Genomic DNA, 22,913 nt, shown 5'->3' on the forward strand with positions numbered 1-22,913 from the left:
CTCACATTGCCCTGCGACCGAATTTAAGCAACGGACTCGGGCAGATAATGTAGATATTAGGGAGCCAAATCGCATGGCAACATCCGGCTGAAAACTTACCCACGGGCTTTAAGGCCCTTGTCGAGCAACGAGAGGGATTCGGAAGTCTGCAGCCGCAATAAGAAACAAGGCACAAAATTGTATTAAAAACCTACTAATTATAGCGCAAACAACACACTCCCTTGGTAACATTCCAGATAACTAATAGGCAGGCTGTGTTTCTAATTTTAGCCGCAAGTGAAGCGTTAAGACGCCACAGCCTCTTGCGAGTGAAGCATCCTTATCTCGGAACAGGTAGGGGAAATGTCTTGTGTCGTGGGAATGACGCAAGAAGGCAGGAGGGGGCCCTGGCTTCGAATCTAGCCCCATCATCCTGTCCTCACAGTGGCCAGCCGGCTGCTTCCATGCAAATCCTACAAGCTGGTTCTCTCCACCTTGAGAATACAGAATACCTACATTTGTTGTTTAGTTGTGTCCGCCTCTTCGTGACCCCCTGGACCAGAGCACGCCAGGCCCTCCTGTCTTCCACTGCCAGTTTGGTCAGACTCATGCTGGTAGCTTCGAGAACACTGTCCCACCATCTCGTCCTCTGTCGTCCCCTTCTCCTTGTGCCCTCCATCTTTCCCAACATCAGGGTCTTCTCCAGGGAGTCTTCTCTTCTCATGAGGTGGCCAAAGTCTTGGAGCCTCAGCTTCAGGATCTGTCCTTCCAGTGAGCACTCAGGGTTGATTTCCTTCCGAATGGAGAGGTTTGATCTTCTTGCAGTCCATGGGACTCTCAAGAGTCTCCTCCAGCACCAGAATTCAAAAGCATCCATTCTTCGGCGATCAGCCTTCTTGATGGTCCAGCTCTCACTTCCATACATCACTACTGGAAAAACCATGGCTTTAACTATACGGACTTTTGTCGGCAAGGTGATGTCTCTGTTTTTTAAGATGCTGTCTAGGTACCTACATTAGCACCCGCAAAATTAGCAAAGATGTATAGAACTGCTTCAAAGGTATGTAAGGAGAAGGAAGGCACTTTCTACCATATGTGGTGGATGTGCAAGACAACAAAAGCATTCTGGGAAATGATATACAGTGGTACCTTGGTTCTCAAACGCCTTGGTCCTCAAACAATTTGGAACCCAAACACTGCAAACCCGGAAGTAAGTGTTCCGGTTTGCGAACTTTTTTCGGAAGCCGAACGTGCTCCGTTTTGAGTGTTAACGCTTCCATTTTGAGTGTTACACTTCCAAGGTCTGTTTTTGCTATTTATTTCACGTTTTTGTAGTTGTGGCTCTTTTTCGTTTTGTTTTTGTGACTGTGCAGAACCCAGTTCAGCTACCGACGGATTGTGTGACTGCAGTACATTGTTTATTACTTTCATTTTACGGACCACTGGTAAAATTTTAGATAGTAAGATTCATGTTCAGTTGCTGTTTTAGGGCTTGTTTTGAAAAGTCTGGAACGGATCAATCCGTTTCACATTACTTTCTATGGGAAAGCGCACCTTGGTTTTGGAACGCTTTGGTTTTGGAACGGACTTCCGGAGCAGGTTGAGTTTGAGAACCAAGGTACCGCTGTATAATGAGTTGGAAAAAACTTTTGTGGGGGGAAAACCAGAAGCATTTTTATTAGGAATTTTAGATGCAGAGATACCAAAGGAGCAGAAACAATTGTTTATGTACGTGACGACAGCAGCGCGGATGCTACTAGCTCAGAGATGGAAAGGAGATAAAATTCCTGACCAGAGACCAATAGCTGATGAAGATGATGGACTATGCCGAAATGGCGAAAATGATGGGGAAAACCAGAAACCAGGGAGACAGAACCTTTAATAAGGAATGGGGGGAATTTACAATTTACTTAAGAGAACGTTGTAACCAACCAAAAAACCTTGGCAGGATTTGAGTAAAGCTTGTAATGTATTAGTGAAGGAATGGGTTTCCCAAACCCAAAACTGACTGTGCAGGCAGTTTGAAACTGCACCAAAATCCCTATTTTTCCTTCGCTAAAATCCATTAACTTGAGCTCTGAGTCAGTGTATAAACAAAAACCCGGCTGTGCTCAAAGCTCTCTCCTTTATCAGTTTGTGACGGCAAGGATGGCCTTGACTGTACCAGTAGAACAGAGAAGACACGTCTGTGCCTTATCTTATGTCCTGACCACAAAGACCACAGACCCAGTCTGGGAAAAGCGCCAGAGTGTGTTCTTGGAGATGGTGACCTCTTGCTCCAAGATAAGAGTAGGAACAGGAAGATTCTTTTATGGTCAGAAGTACAGGAAGGAAGATCCTTTTATGGTCAGAAGTATAGGAAGGAATACCCTTTAATGGTTAAGAGTGCTGGAGCAGGAACATCTGTGATGTCAACCTGCGTACATAGGCTGACGTGGTTGGATTCCTACGGAAGGAGGGAGAGGGTGCCTGGAGGATATATATACTGCATGAAATCTCTCATTTCTTTGGACTTGCTGTGGACTGCCTTCTGCTATCCGGAGAGCAGAATAAACTCTTTCTTTGAACCAACCTCGGTGTCATTTGACTTCCTTCCTCCTGTCCGGGAGCAACGCAGACCCAATCGGTAAACTCCAATAAGGCTACATTAGAAACTAAGGTGAAAATGGATTATTTCAAGAAAGACAGAGAAAATATATGATATGCAGCAGAAAAAGTTTGATAATGGAAACCATGGAACAGAGGAGGAGAGTCTAAGGATTCAAGGGATCCTAAATGCTGATGGTTATGACTAATGTTTGAATTCAACTGTATTCTGTAAAATTGAATAAAAAGTTTGTTTTTTAAAAAGAGACTGATGGGAAAAATCTGAAACCAGGAAGACCAAGTATTCTTGAGAGACTGGAATAACTTTCTAACATATTTGAGAGATCACTGTAAACAGCTGAAACCATTGACAGGAATAACAATGACAGGGATGTAACAGGGATTTTGGATACTGTGATTCTATAACAGATACGGATTATCGTAAAAGATGCAGAGATAAAATTTAGAACTCGAAACCACGGAGGGAAGGAAGGAGGTCTCAAGGTGCGAAAATGTTATGTTTATGGTGTATAACTTTATGTAAAACTAACAAAAATAATTATAATGAATAGTTGCTCCAATCCCCCCTTTAGAGCTAGCTGTTCAGGAGCGGGAGTCAAGAAAGCACCAATGTCGGTGAAGATGACTCTTTATTCAAAGAAACAAAAAACAGGCTCAGGCCTAGTGATCACAGCAGCCCTTTCCCAGTAGGTCTTGCCCCAAAGGAACGGCTGCGAGGACCGAGAGTCCCTGCCTTCCCACTGCTAAGGCTCCTCCACCGGTACCTTCTCCAGCAGCCTAGGGCTCCATCGTCTTGTCTCTCTTTATTTTGCCCTCTTCATACCTCTGATGGTTCTGGGAAACCAGGGGGCAGAGGGGAACTGGTCGCACCAGGAGGAGGAGACTCCCTGGAGTCTGTTGTGGCAGGAGGGGGAGACACTCGTGCCTCTTCCCCAGCCGGCCTCATATCGTCTCCTGTCTCCCCCTCCTCTCCTGTCTCCGATTCTGCACTGCTCTCTGCCACGGCCTCTTCCCGCTCACTAAACCCTGTTGCCTCTTCTGCTACCTCTTCCCAGTCTTCTCCTTCTGACCACCCCATCGTTGCCCCCACCGCCAATCCCCAGGCTCTGAGCCATCTTCCATATGGGGGGCGCGCGTTTTCCCGAGGCGGGTGTGTTCTCCAGCTGAACATTTTGTGCTCAGGGTGCCGTATTAACGTCGGCCGCCTGCCTCCGGTGGCAAGGAGTTCCACAGGTCGCGCGGTGCCTTTTGCCTGCCTCAAATCTTTCAGCGCTCAGCTTTGTTGGGTTTCCTCAAGCGTTTGAGCATTAGAAGGGATAACGTTTTCCTCTCTCCAGCCACTTTCTCCGTAAAGGTAAAGGGACCCCTGACCATTAGTTCCAGTCGTGACCGACTCTGGGGTTGCGGCGCTCATCTCGCTTTATTGGCCGAGGGAGCCGGCGTACAGCTTCCGGGTCATGTGGCCAGCAGGACTAAGCCGCTTCTGTCGAACCAAAGCAGTGCACGGAAACGCCGTTTACTTTCCTGCTGGAGCGGGACCTATTTATCTACTTGCACTTTGACGTGCTTTTGAACTGCTAGGTTGGCAGGAGCAGGGACCGAGCAATGGGAGCTCACCCCGTTGCGGGGATTCGAACCGCCGACCTTCTGAACGGCAAGTCCTAGGCTCTGTGGCTTAACCCACAGCGCCACCCGCGTCCCTTACCTTATACAATTCCCGTCATGTCCGTTCCTATCCACCTTTTCTCTAAACGAAAAAACAAAAAACGCTGCAAGCTTTCCCCAAAGGGGAGTTGTCCCATCCCCCTTAACCGTTTGGGCTTTCCCTTTTCTGAACCTTTCCCAACTCTGCCATATCCGTTCTGAGCTGAGGCAACCAGAACTGCAAACAGGTAATCTTCTCTGTGTTGCTGAACTTCCTCTCCCCTTATCCCCCGACGGCCAGCGGAGCTTGAAAGAGCCCCATGAGCAGAGACTCGTTACAGAGACACTGCAGGCTTCCTCCTCGCTTCTCAAGGCAAGAGAATCTGCCGAATTCGTTCCCCGGCGTCGACGGGTCAGAAATTCCAGAGGCGAGGCAGAGATTTCTTGTAGGCTTTTAATTCACAGCCATTGGCCAAGGGGGGGGGGGCGAGAAACACAGCTCTCCTGGTACATCAAAATGGCCCTCCCCAGGCCACTCTGCCGGAACAAATTTAACCGTTCCCTGACGGAGAGGATAACACACAGATGTCAACTTTCCCCTTTTTTTAAGGGAAATTCCCTTTTCCCAAATAAGATTCCTCGCAAGAAAAGGGGAAAGTTGACAGCTATGGGATAACATCCCCTGCGGGGGAAGCTCGGGACTCGATTCTGCACCCCACAGGCGGCGGTTCGAGGGCGCAGCCCCGTGCCGTGGTACCCAAAAAGCGGCACATGGGACGATGCGGGCAGAACCAAGCAGACAGCGCCAGGGCAAGGGAATTTCACCCACAATTGTGGTTCCTATGCTCTGCTGTTGCAAGAACGAATCCCCCAGAAGCTGTGGGGTCCTGCTCCAACCAGCCCCCCAAAGATTCGGGAGCCAGACGGGATCTGGAGCCCAGCACGTTGGCAATGCCAGCCTCCAGTCATCGCCAACTTGGGCAATCCTGTGAAGGGAAGCTGTGGGTCAAAGCTACCATCTCCTGCCGCCGCAAAACTCTCCTGGTTAAGGGCAAAGGTGCCCTTCCTCCAGAGGCCTGGCAGAGGTTCGGGGTGCCAAGCTACGTGCCCTTTGGGGGGGCACCAAATGAGCTTTGCAGCACCAAGCCAGGAGGACGGCTTCCTTCCGTTGATTCTTCACCGTTTGGGCATTTGAAAAACAAACGAAAACAGTGGTTGCATAGAGGCAGCTGGGGCTGATCAGAGTTCTGGGATGGAAAGGAGGAAAAGAAAACTGATGGAGGCTCGGGGCAGAGAGACCGAATACGTTTTGCACGGGGCAAGAAATTCCTCCCCACCGTTTTTCACTCTGGAGGCAGCAGAGCCCGTTCCGAGCCGGATCACGGGGCGACGCAGGGCAGGGTCTCTGGAACAGCTTCTGACACGCCTTCCGGGGTCAGCTGAAAAAGTAGGTGGACTCTTTCACCTTCTCCAGGTCGAAGTCACCTGGAAAGGAAAGCAGGTGTGTAACGTTCAGAATGCAAGGAGAGGCCGGATTTACATACAAGTGCCGGATTTACGTATAAGCTAAACAAGCTATAGATTAGGGCCCCGCTCTCTTGGAGCCCACCAAAAAAATTAAAGGGAAAAAACACCCTGGATGTACATTTCCAAAATATAAGATAAAAGACAAATAAAATAAAACCTACATACAGCAACAGTGTTTTGTGTTGGGTAGGCTCCTAGGATGTAAGTCATGGGCCCCGCCTGCTAGCCTGCTCCCTAAAATATCCCTGGTTTGCTCCTTTCTATATATAGGGTGCCTAGTTCCCGTTGCTCGGTCCCTGTTCCTGCCAACCTAGCAGTTCGAAAGCACATCAAAGTGCAAGTAGATCAATAGGTACCGCTCCGGCGGGAAGGTAAACGGCGTTTCCGTGCGCTGCTCTGGTTCGCCAGAAGCGGCTTAGTCCTGCTGGCCACATGACCTGGAAGCTGTACTCCGGCTCCCTCGGCCAATAAAGCAAGATGAGCGCCACAACCCCAGAGTCGGCCACGACTGGACCTAATGGTCAGGGGTCCCTTTACCTTTACCTTACATTCCGCATGGACTGCTTGCATGGCAATATGTGCCAATGGCTTGAGTTACCTATTAGGTCCATCAATTACCATGTAGCATATATTCAACACAAAAACAGCAGCAATCTGTTGTTGACAAAGGACAGCTGGACATATAAAGAGTCCCGTTACCTTCAGTAGCTTAGGGCCTCATCAAACCAAAATCCTGCCCTGATCCTGCCCTTCCATGGCGGACAACCAGCTGCCCGTGGAAAACTGACCAGAATCGGTTCCCTCCCTGCGAGAAGTGAGGTTACAGGGAACCAGGCAGAGGGCCTTCTCGGTGGTGGCGCCCGCCCTGTGGAACGCCCTCCCATCAGGTGTCAAAGGAATAAACAACTACCTGACTTTTAGAAGACATCTTGAAGGCAGAACTGTTTTGGGAAGTTTTTAATGTTTGATGTTTTATCGTGCTTTTAATATTCTGTGGGGAGCTGCCCAGAGTGGCTGGGGAAACCCAGCCAGATGGGCAGGGTATAAGCAATAAATAACAACAATAGTTCTACTGGGATTGTAGTTCCATTTGTGTTTTACAAGCTGGTCTCTGACCGTAATAAATTTCATAAAATAATAATAATAATAGTTGTTGTTGTCGTTGTTGTTATTTAGGCCTGGAAGGGCGGGAATCATCTTCTCAGCTTCAAAAGCAAATTGGAAAATTTGAGGACGAAATTAATGGACTATGCAGAATTGGACAAAATGACAGGAAGGATTCGAAACCTGCGGGACCAGAGATTGACAGAAGATTGGAAGAAGTAGATGAATTATTTGAAGAGCAATTGTAATCAACAAATTACGCTAGTAGGACTACAGTAAGTTTTGTAAGGAGAAATATACAAAGCGTTCCAATGTAGAAAAAGGTAGAGATATTGGTTATGAGTTTGAAATGTAATAGGGAGGATAAGAAATGCATAGATGGGAAAATTTTCAGACAGGATTGATGGAAGTCAAAATTTCGAATAAGATGCAAAAGTATGTTTCATTATTGTTGAAAATGATATGTTTAAAAAACGATATTATATAAATTATATATAAAAAAAGGAAATTTGAGGATGGAAGCAGAGAGAAGAGAAGAGAAGGGAAGAGACGAGACGAGACTCTGTAGAAAATGGGCAGCCAGCCACAAATCCCCTGAAGAGGGTTTGTGTACGACTACAGAGATGAACCGAGAGCAGCAACAGAACACACCAGGGAGGAGGCTGGAAGGAGGTGGAAAATGCCTTTGAAATAAAGCTTTAGACAGCGGCTTCCCGCCTCCGGAACAACAGATGGTGATGGGAGTCTTTGGCTACGATTCAGGTGAGGTCTCTTTGGGCAGGGGGGGGCGCAGATACTTGTGCCCCTTCTGCAAAACAACAACAAGAAGAAGGCAGGACCAGAACGGTTGGTCTAAACCAGGGCGGCATTGGGAGCAAACCTGTGGATTTTATACTTTGAAGGAAGACGCAGTGCGCTGATGTCAAGCCCCTGCAGGATTGGGCCCATTTAGTCCCACGTCCGCGGGTGGCGCTGTGGGTTAAACCACAGAGCCTAGGACTTGCCGATCAGAAGGTCGGCGGTTCGAATCCCCGTAATGACGGGGTGAGCTCCCGTTGCTCGGTCCCTGCTCCTGCCAACCTAGCAGTTCGAAAGCACACCAGTGCAAGTAGATAAATAGGTACCGCTCCGGCGGGAAGGCAAACGGCGTTTCTGTGCGCTGCTCTAGTTCGCCAGAAGTGGCTTAGTCCTGCTGGCCACATGACCTGGAAGCTGTACGCTGGCTCCCTCGGCCAGTAAAGCGAGATGAGCGCCGCAACCCCAGAGTCGTCCATGACTGGACCTTACGGTCAGGGGTCCCTTTACCTTACCTGTTCTCACAGCGGCCGACTGGGTGGCAGGGAGTTCCGCAGCTAAACGGGCCTGTCCTGGATCTTCCAATGTCCAGGTTCGGATCCAGTTTTTACAAACTCCCTCGCTTGCCTTTTGTCTAAACATGAAAGTTCCCAAACAACAGCAACCTCTCTTCATAGGGTGCAACAGGGAGACACGCAACCCACGGCGATGCTACAACCATGAGGACTAGGAACCTGGCTTTGTTTCAAGCCAGTCGCCGGTCTCCTGCAGTTTGGAGCTAAAAGGCCAGTTCCACGTGGGAGCCCACATAGGGGGTGAGAAAGGCCAGGCGCCCCCCGTTCGAATCTCGGCCCGGGCTGCGAAATCAGAGAAGGCAGGAATTGCGATATTGGCTGGGATGTGGAGCTGACGAGCCAGAGGCGAGTGAAATGTTACAAACCGTCCCATGAAACGCCAAGGATGGCTACCATTTGGACTACTGCAAAGCGCTCTACGTGGGGCTACCTTTGAAGAGGACCCAGAAACTGCAATTAATCCAGAATGCAGCCGCCAGGACCACATAACACCGGTCTTGAGAGATCCGCATTGGCTCCCAGTACGTTTCCGAGCACAATTCAAAGTGTTGGTGCTGACCTTGAAAGCCCTAAACGGCCCAATATACCTGAAGGAGCGTCTCCACCCCCATCATCCAGCCTGGACACTGAGATCCAGCGCCGAGGGCCTTCTGGCGGTTCCCTCATTGCGAGAAGTGAGGTTACAGGGAACCAGGCAGAGGGCCTTCTCGGTGGTGGCGCCTGTCCTGTGGAACGCCCTACCTTCAGATGTGAAGGAAATAAGCAGCTATCTTCTCTTTAAAAGACATCTGAAGGCACCCCTGTTTAGGGAAGTTTTTAATATTTAATGCTGTCTTGTTTTTAACACTTGATTGGAAGCCGCCCAGAGTGGCTGGGGAAACTCAGCCAGATGGGTGGGGTATAAATATATTATTATTATTATTATTATTATTATTATTATTATTATTATTATTATTACTATTATTATGAGTTTGGCACGCACGGCAGAATGCCAACTGCGTTTTTTTACGCTAATCGGGCTTTGCATGGATTCTCTCTTGTTACCAACAAACAGATGAGCCAAACAGAGAGTCGGGAGCCGAAATGAAGAGGCTTAAAAGATAAGATTATGAAGAGTTCAGCATGGCTAGGAAGGGAGGTGATGAAGGAGGGGGGTGAAGAATTAGGCAACGCATGGGGCAGTGTTGACTGGGAGCGGCCGCTGAGACCACATAACACTGGTCTTGAAAGACCTACATTGGCTCCCAGTACGTTTCCGAGCACAATTCAAAGTGTTGGTGCTGACCTTTAAAGCCCAAAACGGCCCAGTATCCCTGAAGGAGCGTCTCCACCCCCATCGTTCAGCCCGGACACTGAGGTCCAGCTCTGAGGGCCTTCTGGCGGTTCCCTCCCTGCGAGAAGTGAGGTTACAGGGAACCAGGCAGAGGGCCTTCTCAGTGGTGGCGCCCTCCCTGTGGAACGCCCTCCCACCAGATGTCAAAGAGAGCAACAACTCTCTTTGAAGACATCTGAAGGCAGCCCTGTTTAGGGAAGCTTTGAATGTATGATGTATTATTGTATTTTGATGTTTGGTTGGAGGCCGCCCAGAGTGGCTGGGGAAGCCCAGCCAGATGGGCGGGGTATGTATGTATGTATGTATGTATGTATGTATGTATGTATAAATAAATAAATAAATAAATAAATATAATTATTATTATTATTATTATTATTATTATTATTATTATTATTATTTTCTGGAAATGTTTTCCCCCTGCCCAACTGCTGCATCCCCAGAAATGGGGTGCTTTTCAGAGACCCGTACGCCCACGATTCACATCAGCCAGGAACCGGGAGCTACGAAAACCAGCCTCATGGTGCACTTAACATTTTTGCTCCCCTTCCTCTTCTTACAGCCACTTCCACACCAAACCACGATGCCACCTTTAAACAGGCTCCCCCCGCTAAATAATTCTGGGAACTGTAGTTTGTCCGGGGTTAGATGAGAGTCCCCTATTCCCCACCCCTCGCAGGGCTATAATTCCCAGAGCAGTTTTACCGCTCTTTCTCTGGGAACTGTAGTTCTGGGAGGAGAAATAAGGATCTCTGGGCACCCTTAGCAAACCGCACCTCCCAGAATCCTTTTTTTTTTGGGGGGGGGGGGAACCATGGCTTTTTAAGGCAGCACCATCATGCTTGAAATGGAATGTGTAAATGTGGCCAAAAACGACTTTCCTTAAAGAGTGTCTAGGCCCTTTTATATCGTACCCTGTCGGGAATCGTGTAACTTGAAATGCTTTTAAGATCTGCTGTTTTGGACGGTTATAAATACACATAAGGGACGCGGGTGGCGCTGTGGGTAAAACCTCAGCGCCTAGGACTTGCCAATTGCAAGGTCGGCGGTTCGAATCCCCGCGGCGGGGTGCGCTCCCGTCGTTCGGTCCCAGCGCCTGCCAACCTAGCAGTTTGAAAGCACCTCCGGGTGCAAGTAGATAAATAGGGACCGCTTACCAGCGGGAAGGTAAACGGCGTTCCGTGTGCTGCGCTGGCTCGCCAGATGCAGCTTTGTCACGCTGGCCACGTGACCCGGAAGTGTCTCCGGACAGCGCTGGCTCCCGGCCTATAGAGTGAGATGAGCGCACAACCCTAGAGTCTGGCAAGACTGGCCCGTACGGGCAGGGGTACCTTTACCTTTTTAAATACACATAAAGAATGCTGATCGCCGAAGAATGGATGCTTTTGAATTCTGGTGCTGGAGGAGACTCTTGAGAGTCCCATGGACTGCAAGAAGATCCAACCTCTCCATTCGGAAGGAAATCAGCCCTGAGTGCTCACTGGAAGGACAGATCCTGAAGCTGAGGCTCCAAGACTTTGGCCGCATCATGAGAAGAGAAGACTCTCTGGAAAAGACCCCGATGCTGGGAAAGATGGAGAGCACAAGGAGAAGGGGATGACAGAGGACGAGATGGTTGGATAGTGTTCTCGAAGCTACCAGCATGATTCTGACCAAACTGCGGGAGGCAGTGGAAGACAGGAGTGCCTGGCGTGTTCTGGTCCAGGGGGTCACGAAGAGGCGGACACGACTAAACAACAACAACAACAACAAGGCGCCTCTCCTTATCTCAACCGGCAGGGACTTCCAAAGGCTCTGCCACGCTAAATGACCGAGTTGTTTTAAAGTTAAGAAATTTCAGTGGTATTAGTATTTATAGGTATTTGTACGGTCTGGGTTCCTTCGGAGGCAGGTCCAGGGAAGAAATCTAAGGAATATACATTATGATTGGCCCTGGCGTGGATTGTCTGCTGACGGTAGGCTCTCCCAAACCCCCAGCCCCCAAAATAAAGGTGCTATGTGCTCATACCTTTTTTAGGGATGCTAGACAGAAGCTGAAACAGCCTCTGGTACTCATTCGCCTTCTTATCCTTCCACTCAACCCTGGAGAAGGAAAATATTATTTTCTGTAATAAAGGTGTCACCCAAATAATAATTAAACATCTTTGCAGGAAACAACAACAAGGAAACCTTCTTTGCTTTCCGCTGGACCCATCCCTGACTTTAGGCTTATGAACACAATCCTACAAGACTCCAGGAGGATGTCTCTAATAGTGTATGCACCTTGGGAACTACCTGCCACTACAAACCAGGCAGGCGCAATCCGTATTTTCTTTTCGGCATCCTCTGTCCTCATGGAGGCACAGGTCAATTCTGTGTCCAGGGCAGCTGTCTCCCAGCTCCATCTGGTATGCAGGATGAGACCCTCCCTGCCCGCAGACTGTCTGGCCAGAGTCAGCACCAACACTTTGAATTGTGCTTGGAAACGTACTGGGAGCCAGTGTAGGTCTTTCAAGACCGGTGTTATGTTGTCTCAGCGGCTGCTCCCAGTCCCCAGTCTGGCTGCCGCATTCTGGATTAGTTGTAGTTTCCGAGTCACCTTCAAAGGGAGACCCACATAGAGCGCATTGCAGTAGTCCAAGCAGGAGATAACCAGAGCATGCACCACTCTGGCAAGACAGTCTGCGGGCAGGGAGGGTCTCATCCTGCGGACCAGATGGAGCTGGTAAACAGCTGCCCTGTACACAGGGTAATAAAGGTTGATTGATTGAAATAGAATATTTGAAGAGTGGCGGGCGAAGAAAGCGACACACACTTACGGAACGTGGGAACAGTATTTCTGCAGCATGAACTGGGAGAGTTCCTCTAGAATGGGGTGCTTGTGGAGCTGCACAAATTGTTCGCGGCACACCTGAAAGGCAAGAGGGTGGAGACGGCTCAATTGACTAGTAAACTCAGAGGAAACTCAAAGCAAAAATTTGCGGAAAAACGGAATGGTTATAGAAGATATGATCAAAAATACGATAACAGTTTTGACTCGGTGCTAGCATTCGAGTGATAAAGGAACTAAAAGGAGGTGGACAACAATTAAGGATTTATTACGTTTTCAGAATGTATTAGAAAAATTACATAGAAAGGTTTACTGTTTTGTGTACACTCAAATGTAAGATAAAATATATGCAAAGGGACTTGACAGGAAGTCAAAGTTGAAGAAAGGTTTTTGGAAGGTAAAAGGGGGGGAAAATATTTACTTTCATTATTATCATTTTGTGTGCGGGTGTGGGTGTGTGGGTGTCTGCACATATGTGTGTTACAGGGAACCAGGCAGAGGGCCTTCTCGGTGGTGGCGCCCGCCCTGTGGAACACCCTCCCTTCAGATGTGAAGGAAATAAGTAGCTATCCTATCTTTAAAAGACATCTGAAGGCAGCCCTGTTCAGGGAAGTTTTCAATGTGTGACATTTTAATGTATTTTTAATCTTTGTTGGAAGCCGCCCAGAGTGGCTGGGGAAACCCAGCCAGATGGGCGGGGTACAAATAATAAATTATTATTATTATTAGCCAGCAACCTAGTTTGCCGGCTACCTGTCATGGATGCTCTAGCTGAGATTCCTGCAACGCCGGGGGTTGGACTAGATGACCTGGGGAGGCCCATTCCGACTCCAGCATTCTACATTTCTGTGACTAGGTGGGCTCCCGTCGGCTGGATCCAGCTAGAGCTCTTCTTACATCCCTATCCTCATTGCTACTTGCAAGGGTAAACATCACCTTTTTCCTGGCGAAGGGGGCTCGTCAGAGAAGCTGGCCCGAAACCCCAGCCAGGATTCGCCGTGGGTCAGGGCTGAGATCTGGGGCGGCAGCAGAGGTGAGGGAGACCAGCTTACCCGATTCATGATGTTGACTGTGAGTGCGTGAGTCCAGTAGCAATCGTGCACGGAAACAAAGGTCAGCCCCTCCCTAGGAGACACAAAAAAGTCAAGATACTGTATTGTTTTAATTAGTGTTTTTATGGAGCAGTCAAGTAATTTCGTTGTCCCCGAGAGGGGGCAATGACAATAAAGATATTATTATTATTATTATTATTATTATTATTATTATGCACAACGGCTGAGGGTCAAGGCTTTCCTGTTCAGATAAGCCCACCCAGGTGCTGAGATAGACCAATGTGAAATATATACCGTATTTTTTGCTCTATTAGGCTCACTTTTTCCCTCCTAAAGGGGAAATGTGTGTGCGCGTCTTACGGAGCGAATGCAGGCTGCGCAGCTATCCCAGAAGCCAGAACAGCAAGAGGGATCGCTGCTTTCACTGCGCAGCGATCCCTCTTGCTCTTCTGGCTTCTGAGATTCAGAATTTTTTTTCTTCTTGTTTTCCTCCTCCAAAAACTAGGTGCGTCTTGTGGTCTGGTGCGTCTTATAGCGCGAAAAATACGGTATGTTTTTGTATACTGTTTCCGGGTCACCTTCAAAGGTAGCCCCGCGGAGAGCGCATGGCAGTAGTCCAAGCGGGAGATAACCAGAGCGTGCGCCACTCTGGCGAATAAAGGCTTGGGCGGGGGCAGGGAGCCTTCCCCTGCCCGAGGGCCGAATTCACTTTGGGGCAAGTTCCAAGGGGCCGCATAATACCGGCGGGGCGGGGCCAGAGGCCAAAATAGGCGGAGCAATGAATGTTAAGTCGTTAAGCTTGGGACAAGAAAATCCGGCCGCCTCCAGGATTATTTCATTACAGTGGTACCTCGGGTTAAGTAATTAATTCGTTCTGGAGGTCCGTTCTTAACCTGAAACTGTTCTTAACCTGAAGCACCACTTTAGCTAATGGGGCCTCCCGCTGCCGCCGGGCCGTCGGAACACGATTTCTGTTCTCACCCTGAAGCAAAGTTCTTAACCCAAGGTACTATTTCTGGGTTAGCGGAGTCTGTAACCTGAAGCGTCTGTAACCAGAGCTGCCATTGTATTTAAATATAAATAATTTTTTAAGAAAGACAGAAAAAGAGGAAGAGGCAGTCAGGCAAGTGAAAACCCGCCTGCTCCCTGACCGTCTCCTGAGCCACGGTCTCCCAGAACCTGGACCCCTAGAATCTCCAGGTTAGATGCTGCCAACCAGTGCAGGCAGTGGTGGTCTAAATGGGTAAAAGGGTAAAGGGACCCCTGACCATTAGGTCCAGTCGTGGCCGACTCTGGGGTTGCGGCGCTCATCTCGCTTTACTGGCCGAGGGAGCCGGCGTACAGCTTCCGGGTCATGTGGCCAGCAGGACTAAGCCGCTTCTGGCGAACCAGAGCAGCGCACGGAAACGCCGTTTACCTTCCCACCAAAGCGGTACCTCTTTATCTACTTGCGCTTTGACATGCTTTCGAACTGCTAGGTTGGCAGGAGCAGGGACCGAGGAACGGGAGCTCACCCCATCGTGGGGATTTGAACCGCCGACCTTCTGATCGGCAAGTCCTAGGCTCTGTGGTTTAACCCACAGCGCCACCCGCATCCCCTGGTCTAAATGGGAGCAGTGGCTTAACACTGCATAAGGCGGCTTCTGACGTCCCTCGATTGTGACCAGGGACTGCAGTCAGCCTCGTAAAAGGAAAAACTGTTCTCCAAAATAAAAACGGATTGGGAGGAGTGTAAAGGAGGGCCGATCCGTCCCTGTGGTCAAGGGATCCCTTCTGATCTAATCCCCGGGCTGGGAGCACCACCCAGTGGCGTTAGAGCAAAGATCAAGAAAAGGAGCGGCTCTGAGCTAGCTACTTCCCTAAAAGCCATGCCCAGTGTATGCCGACGGGCTTTGCAAGTTGGATTATTTACGGCCCGGGGGACACCCCAATACGGCCACAAACCCCTGGGCTGGATCAGGGCCACGCGCCTTTCTAGTGCTTCGAATCCGGCAGCTCGGGTCCTGCCCTCCGGAGCAGCAGGAAACAAGGGACAGCTCCGTCGGGAACAGAATGAGACACTCAACATCCGGGTTGCGAGTTCGAATCCTACGTTGGGCAAAAGATTCCTGCACTGCACGGGGTTGGAACAGATAATGCTTGTGTCCCTTCGAACCTTAATGCTGAAATGGCAAAATTACTGTATTTTTTGCTCTATAAGGCTCACTTTTCCCCTCCTAAAAAGTAAGGGGAAATGTATGTGCGTCTTATGGAGCGAATGCAGGCTGCGCAGCTATCCCAGAAGCCAGAACAGCAAGAGGGATTGATGCTTTCACTGCGCAGCGATCCCTCTTGCCGTTCTGGCTTCTGAGATTCAGAATATTTTTTTCCTTGTTTTCCTCCTCCAAAAACTAGGTGCGTCTTGTGGTCTGGTGCGTCTTATAGAGCGAAAAATACGGTAACTGGGAAGCTCAAGGAACCAAGAGGACAAGAACTTTTTTTAAAAAATGGGGGAAATTTATTTAGGAGACCATCCTAAGCAGATGGAAACATGAGCAGGATTTTAACCACACTTGCAACAAAAACTAGGGACAACTTCGATGGATAAAAAATGTGGATAACGGACTGATATAATATTAACCTATAGAAGGGAAAGTCTTGAGATTCAAAGCAATCTCTTCATATGGATTTTTAATTGACTTGGTTATAACTTTATATTTTCTAAAATCAAATACCGTACTTTTTGCTCTGTAAGACTCACTTTTCCCCTCCTAAAAAGTAAGGGGGAATGTGTGTGCGTCTTATGGAGCGAATGCAGGCTGCGCAGCTATCCCAGAAGCCAGAACAGCAAGAGGGATCGCTGCTTTCGCTGCGCAGCGATCCCTCTTGCTGTTCTGGCTTCTGAGATTCAGAATATTCTTTTTCTTGTTTTCCTCCTCCAAAAACTAGGTGTGTCTTGTGGCCTGGTGCGTCTTATAGAGCGAAAAATACGGTAGAAATGACTAAATAAGTAATAAATTGGGAGGTGCCTGTAGCATGTAAAGCAAACTACGACAACGAATTCGTCAGAATAACTAACACAACTTTGGCGTTGCGGAAAGTTGCTGTCACTCTGTTGGCTGATTCCCCCGTTAACGCCGTTTGGGGAAAGGGAGCCCTGTGCCCCGTTTTTAGCCGCCTGGGGGAAGGGGCGCCCCAAAAGGTTCTCAGAACACAAAAAGGAACCCCTTACCTGTGACAGTGCAAAGCTGTTAGCATCATGTGTGTGGAGTCCAAGGAATGGATGAAGTTTGGGGGGAAAGCGTTCTTCTGCTTCACCGTGTCGGGCTTCCTGCGGGGAAATCGAGGCAAGAGAGAGTGTTTTAGGAGGGCAGAGTCGCTATCGTGCTCAGTTCCCGCTTGTGGGCTTCCTGTGGACGCCCTGGGCGATTTCCGGCGCTGCACGATGTTCAGCTGTCTCCCAGCTCCATCTGGTACGCAGGATGAGACCCTACCTGCCCACGGACTGTCTGGCCAGAGTGGTGCATGCTCTGGTTGTCTCCCGCTTGGACTACTGCCATGCGCTCTATGTGGGGCTACCTTTGAAGGTGACCCGGAAACTACAACTAATCCAGAATGCAGCAGCTAGATTAGTGAGTGAGAGCGGCCACCGAGACCATATAACCCCGGTCCTGAAAGACCTACATTGGCTCCCAGGACATTTCCGAGCATAATTCAAAGTGTTGATGCTGACCTTGAAAGCCCTAAATGGCCCAGTATCCCTGAAGGAGCGTCTCCACCCCCATCGTTCTGCCTGGACACTGAGGTCCAGCTCTGAGGGTCTTCTGGCGGTTCCCTCCCTTCGAGATGTGAGGTTACAGGGAACCAGGCAGAGGGCCTTCTCGGTGGTGGCACCCTCCCTTCAGATGTCAAGGAAATAAACAACTACCTGACTTTTAGAATGCAGCCCTGTTTAGAGAAGTTTTTAATGTTTTATCGCTTTAAAAAATTATTATTAATATTCTGTTGGGAGCCGCCTGGAGTGGCTGAGGAAACCCCGCCAGATGGGCGGGCTATAAATAATTATAATTACAATAACATGTCTTTCGAGGGAGGATCTTTATCCCGCCTGCGCTTGATCCAAAAAGGTTTCTACAAATGAAAGATGGGCAGGGTATAAATAAATAGTAACTATTATTATCAGTGCTCTTTTTTTCTTAAAAAATGTTTAGGGGTACTCCCATTTTCCTACTGATATTGAAATACTGCCCCTCAATGAGGCCAAACTTAATTCACCAAAAATTATGCGTACCCCTGCGTCCCCCCCAGAAAAAAAAGGACTGATGGTGATGGTGATGATTATTAGTTACGTGTGCATCCTAGCAAGCAACCTCTCTAGACGTATTCCGCTCCCGGCTCCCGAGATTCCTGCGTTGCAGGGGGTTGGGATAGATGACCTCTGGGTTCCCCTCCCGAGTCGAGGGAGCCCCTTCCATGATGATGCTTGCTCAGACACACGCATATCACATCCCGCAACACCGGGAGGAGCCATCCCGGAACGGGCATTCTCTGCTCGCTCTCACACCCACAAGAGGGGGCGCTTTTTGCAAGAGGACAGCACCCTAAGAAGGGAGAAAGGATACGCTTTCCCCTTCAAAATTCCTGCTCTGGCCACCGGCAAAATTTTAGCCCGGCTCTCAATCAGTTTGGACCCATTTCACCAGATCAGCAAAGCTCTACGCAGAATTAGACAAATTAACAGGAAGGATCCGAAACTGGCGGGTCCAGAAATTTACCGAAGACTGGAGTAAGTTTACAAACTATATGAAAAGTATTTGTGATGGTCAGACGACGTTTAAGGGCTGCAAGAAGTTCTGTGAGGGGTATTGTGGGAAATATTGCAAAAATGTAAAAGGTGGGGTGATAAGTTAAGAGGGTAAAGACAATATAAAATTAAGTAATGCATAAAAAGAGGTTAAGGCGGAAGATCATCGGAGGTGCTGATGGAAGTCCAAAAAAAAGTGTATTTGTAATAATTTGTGTGGTATGTTTTATAACTTGTATGTTAAAATTAATAAAAATATATAAAAAGATCAGCAAAGTTCTTTTTGAGCCCCTCTCCCAAACCACCATAATGAGATACTCACTGGGTGACGTCGTGTCGCGACTTGAGATGGACCGACTGAATGGTGCTGTTAACCTTGGGGAAAGGAGAGGGAGGGAAAGGAGAAATAAGTACAGGTTGGCGCATGGGCTTCGCAAGGAGAGGAAGGAAACTGGAGCAGCCTTCGGTCTCATTGCACATTTGGAGGGACAGCAGGGGTTCAGAGTGGTTCAAAACCCTGTGAAGGAAGGTTAGCAGACGTCCCCGTTTCCCAGAGACGGTCCCCAGATTTACAAATCAGTCAGCGGTTCGAATCCCTGCGGCGGGGTGAGCTCCCGTTGCTCGCTCCCCGCTCCTGCCAACCTAGCAGTTAAAAAGCACGCCAGTACAAGTAGATAAATAGGTACCACTCTGGTGGGAAGATAAACGGCGTTTCCGTGTGCTGCTCTGGTTCGCCAGAAGCGGCACAGTCATGCTGGCTACATGACCCGGAAGCTGTACGCCGGCTCCCTCGGCCAATAAAGCGAGATGAGCGCCGCAACCCCAGAGTCGGCCACAACTGGACCTAATGGTCAGGGCTCCCTTTACCTTTATATTTTACCCCTGACAAAATCCATCCACATCAACAGAAGCTGAAAAGTGTCCCCGGATTCATTGAAAATAATCTGGTAACCTTACTGTGAAGTCCACTGGGCAAATCTGCGACTGCCACTCTCTCTGCTAATCCAGAATGCGGCAGCCGGAACTGGGAGCGGCCGCCGAGACCATATAACACCGGTCCTGAAAAACCTACGTTGGCTCCCAGGATGTTTCCGAGCACAATTCAAAGGGTTGGTGCTGACCTCTAAAGCCTTAAACGGCTCAGTATACCTCAAGGAGCATCTCCACCTCCATCGTCCAGCCCGGACACCGGGGTCCATCTCCCGAGGGCCTTCTGGCGGTTCCCTCCCTGTGAGAAGTGAGGTTACAGGGAACCAGGCAGAGGGCCTTCTCGGTGGTGGCACCCGCCCTGTGGAACACCCTCCCTTCAGATGTCAAGGAAATAAACAACTATATTTACTTTTATAAGACATCTGAAGGCGGCCTTCTTTAGGGAAGTTTTTAATATTTGGTGTTTTATTCTGTTTTTAATATTCTGTTGGGAGCTGCCCAGAGTGGCTGGGGAGTCCCAGTCAGATGAACAGGGTATAAGTAATAAATTATTATTATTATTATTGTTGTTGTTGTTGTTATCATCATGATCATCATCATCATCATAAGACAGATGGGTGGGGTATAAATACTATACAATACTATACTATACCATACTATACTATACTATACTATACTATACTATACTATACACTATACCATACCATACCATACCATACCATACCATATTATATTAATTATATTATATTATATTATTATATTATATTATATTATATTATATTATATTATATTATATTATATTATATTATATTATATTATATTATTTTTCCCTCACACTAGTCTACCCTGCAGGGACGTCGTGTCCAGATAACATGTGTCGCAGAGATCCATGCCTCCCACAACTCTGAGGTCAGTCAGTCAGGGCTGCAACTAATGAATGAAGCTTTCTTGCTTATTATTACTGTATTATTATTATCAAAAGTGAAAAGCTTCTGTGTCCGGTGTCAAGTCCTGCTCAAGAGTAGACCCACCGAAGCTGCTTAGACACGACACCCATTTCAACGAGGCGGCTTCTTAGAGAGCCTCTTAAAATTAGCAGCAGATACTTTATCCCTCGGAGGAGGGATGATTAAAACATTTATTTATTCATATTTTTCGGTGGGCAGAGGGAAAAGGGGAGTTCGGTGCGCTCTGCCTTCCCCAGGCAGGCCCATCGGTGAGGGCGGCGATCGGCTGGTTATTCCTGGCAAATGTCACCTTGACTCTTCCACACGCCCCCCCCTTTCTGCTGACTCACAGGCCTCTGCCTGCTGAGTCATGCTTTGCCACTGCAAAAAGCTGAGTCACTGCCCTGCCTGTCCTCAGGTGACTTTGATTTGCAGAACAGCCCTTTTAAAATGTGGGGGTTTTTCCCCCCCACGTGTGTGTGTAATCGGGTTGTTGTTTTTATTCGGATTATGTGTTTTGGTGGTTATATATATATATATATATATATATGCTTTCGTAGATTTTCACGGGTACAGGAATGCAGGTTTTGGTGTCCTCGGGTGTCTTCCCGTGTAAAAGTTGGGGTGTCTAGGCGACGTTTCTAATCGTCCTAAGTTGGGGTGTCTAGGCGACGTCCTAATCTACAAAAAACCTGATGGCTCCCTAGGACACACTATCTACCGGAAAAAAACACACACCAACCGCTACTTACATGCACAATCACACCACCACCCTGCACAAATAAACTCCGTAGCCAAGACTCTCATCTCCAGAACCAAACGCCTGGCTGACAAAGACCACTTGACAACTGAGTTACAGAATCTCTCAAATGTGTTAATTGCCAATGGATACCAGCAAAACAGGGTTACGAAGCTAATCCAAAAAGAAACACCCCCCAAAAACCAAGACACAGAAGAAAACAATGGCATGGCCCTCCTTCCTTATATCAAGGGCACTACAGATAAAATTAGCAAAATCCTCCATAAACACAATATCAAAACAGCCTTTTGCGCCAACCAAAAAATAGCCAATATCCTCAGAAACCCCAAGGATAAAATCCAGTTGGAAAACCAAGGGGTCTATGAAATACCCTGCAAAGTCTGCCCAGCCACGTACATTGGACAAACAAACAGACGAATAAATGCACGTATCGCAGAAGACAAGAATGCCGTCAAAAAAGAAGAAAAAACTTCCTCTCTTTTCCAACACATGAAAGAAACAGGACACGAAATTAATTTTGCAGATTCCAAATTGCTCTCTAACATGGAACATCACCACAAGAGAATAATCATGGAAGCCATCGAGATAGAGAAACACCCTCACAACATGAACAAGCGTGACGACACATCCCGCTTGCCAGACATCTGGAAATTAGCCCTCCCCACAAAAACTGACACCAGATCCAGAGGCACACAGAACGCCATCACCAATCAACCACACCAGACCCAAACCCAGACCCTCTCCACAGATAAATTACAGACACCATCCAGTAGCCAAACCATGGTGGCACCTCCGGATGCTGCACCCCCCTGCAATCCCTACACAGATCTGGCTGGCACAGGCCACAAAACCACAGCTCGCCCCTATACACGAAGCCAAGCCAGAGCACAACTAATTTCAGTACAGCCATCTTCTCAGAAAAACTCTTCACAAAGTTCAAGAGGTCAAGACACAAAGGCCTTAGCAACTAATCCACACCTAATGACCCACCTAAGTGGTACTCAGGATATCACTCAAGAAATCACTCAAGATATCCCTCAAGTAATTAAGGAACAAAAGAAGAAAAGGCACACTAGCCTGGGAACTTCCTCTCTGCCCAGAACATTGGAGGCTATACACCATACCTCCTCAACAGTATTTATAGGAACTCAAACACTGAGATCCTGCTCTGTTCCAGTAACAAGAAGCCGAAAGCACCAGCCTGAAGATGACGAGTGAGACCTCGTCGAAACGTCGCCTAGACACCCCATCTTTTACACGGGAAGACACCCGAGGACACCAAAACCTGCATATATATATATATATATATATATATATATATATATATATATATATATATAAATGAATTTTATTAGTACCGTATTTTTCGCTCTATAAGACGTACCAGACCACAAGACGCACTTAGTTTTTGGAGGAGGAAAACAAGAAAAAATATATTCTGAATCTCAGAAGCCAGAACAGCAAGAGGGATCGCTGCGCAGTGAAAGCAGCAATCCCTCTTGCTGTTCTGGCTTCTGGGATAGCTGCGCAGCCTGCATTCGCTCCATAAGATGCGCACACTTTTCCCCTTACTTTTTAGGAGGGGAAAAGTGAGTCTTATGCAGCAAAAAATACGATATTTTCCACACAACAACAACACGAAAGGTATCAAAAAATAACAATACACAACACACAAAAATCAACATTCAAAAACTAAAAACAAATCCATAGCTTAGAAGTTAATACAGTGGTGCCCCGCAAGACGAATGCCTCGCAAGACGAAAAACCCGCTAGACGAAAGGGTTTTCCGTTTGCGATGCGCTTCGCAAGACGAATTTCCCTATGGGCTTGCTTCGCAAGACGAAAACGTCTTGCGAGTCTCGCCATTCCCCCCCCCTTTTTCAAAGCCGCTAAGCCGTTAATAGCCTTTTAACAGCTTAGCCGCTAAGCCCGCTAAGCCGCTAATAGCGCTAAATCGCTAATAGTGCTAATCCGCTTAGCCGCTAATGGGGTTGCTTCGCAAGACAAAAAAAACGCTAGACGAAGAGAATCGCGGAACGGATTCTTTTCGTCTTGCGAGGCACCACTGTAT

At 48.1% G+C, this 22,913-nt stretch overlaps 1 protein-coding gene across 2 annotated transcripts in view; it reads right to left on the bottom strand.

The window, feature by feature from the left end:
- Positions 1-4,669: 4,669 nt before the first annotated feature.
- The window catches only part of POLRMT (RNA polymerase mitochondrial), a 44,420-nt gene continuing 26,176 nt past the window's right edge, over positions 4,670-22,913 (bottom strand). The window contains exons 16-21 of one of the 2 annotated variants that reach the window (XM_077921762.1): positions 18,528-18,580; positions 16,634-16,732; positions 13,423-13,495; positions 12,360-12,451; positions 11,570-11,643; positions 4,670-5,715 (exon numbers count right to left, since the gene is read on the bottom strand). In XM_077921762.1, coding sequence (XP_077777888.1) covers positions 5,666-5,715; positions 11,570-11,643; positions 12,360-12,451; positions 13,423-13,495; positions 16,634-16,732; positions 18,528-18,580 — 441 coding nt within the window. In that variant the 3' untranslated portion in view covers positions 4,670-5,665. The remainder of the gene's footprint in view (positions 5,716-11,569; positions 11,644-12,359; positions 12,452-13,422; positions 13,496-16,633; positions 16,733-18,527; positions 18,581-22,913) is intronic. The other variant, XM_077921763.1, reaches the window with a different exon arrangement.

The sequence above is a fragment of the Podarcis muralis genome, chromosome 18, assembly GCF_964188315.1.
Source record: "Podarcis muralis chromosome 18, rPodMur119.hap1.1, whole genome shotgun sequence".
Lineage (NCBI taxonomy): Eukaryota > Metazoa > Chordata > Lepidosauria > Squamata > Lacertidae > Podarcis > Podarcis muralis.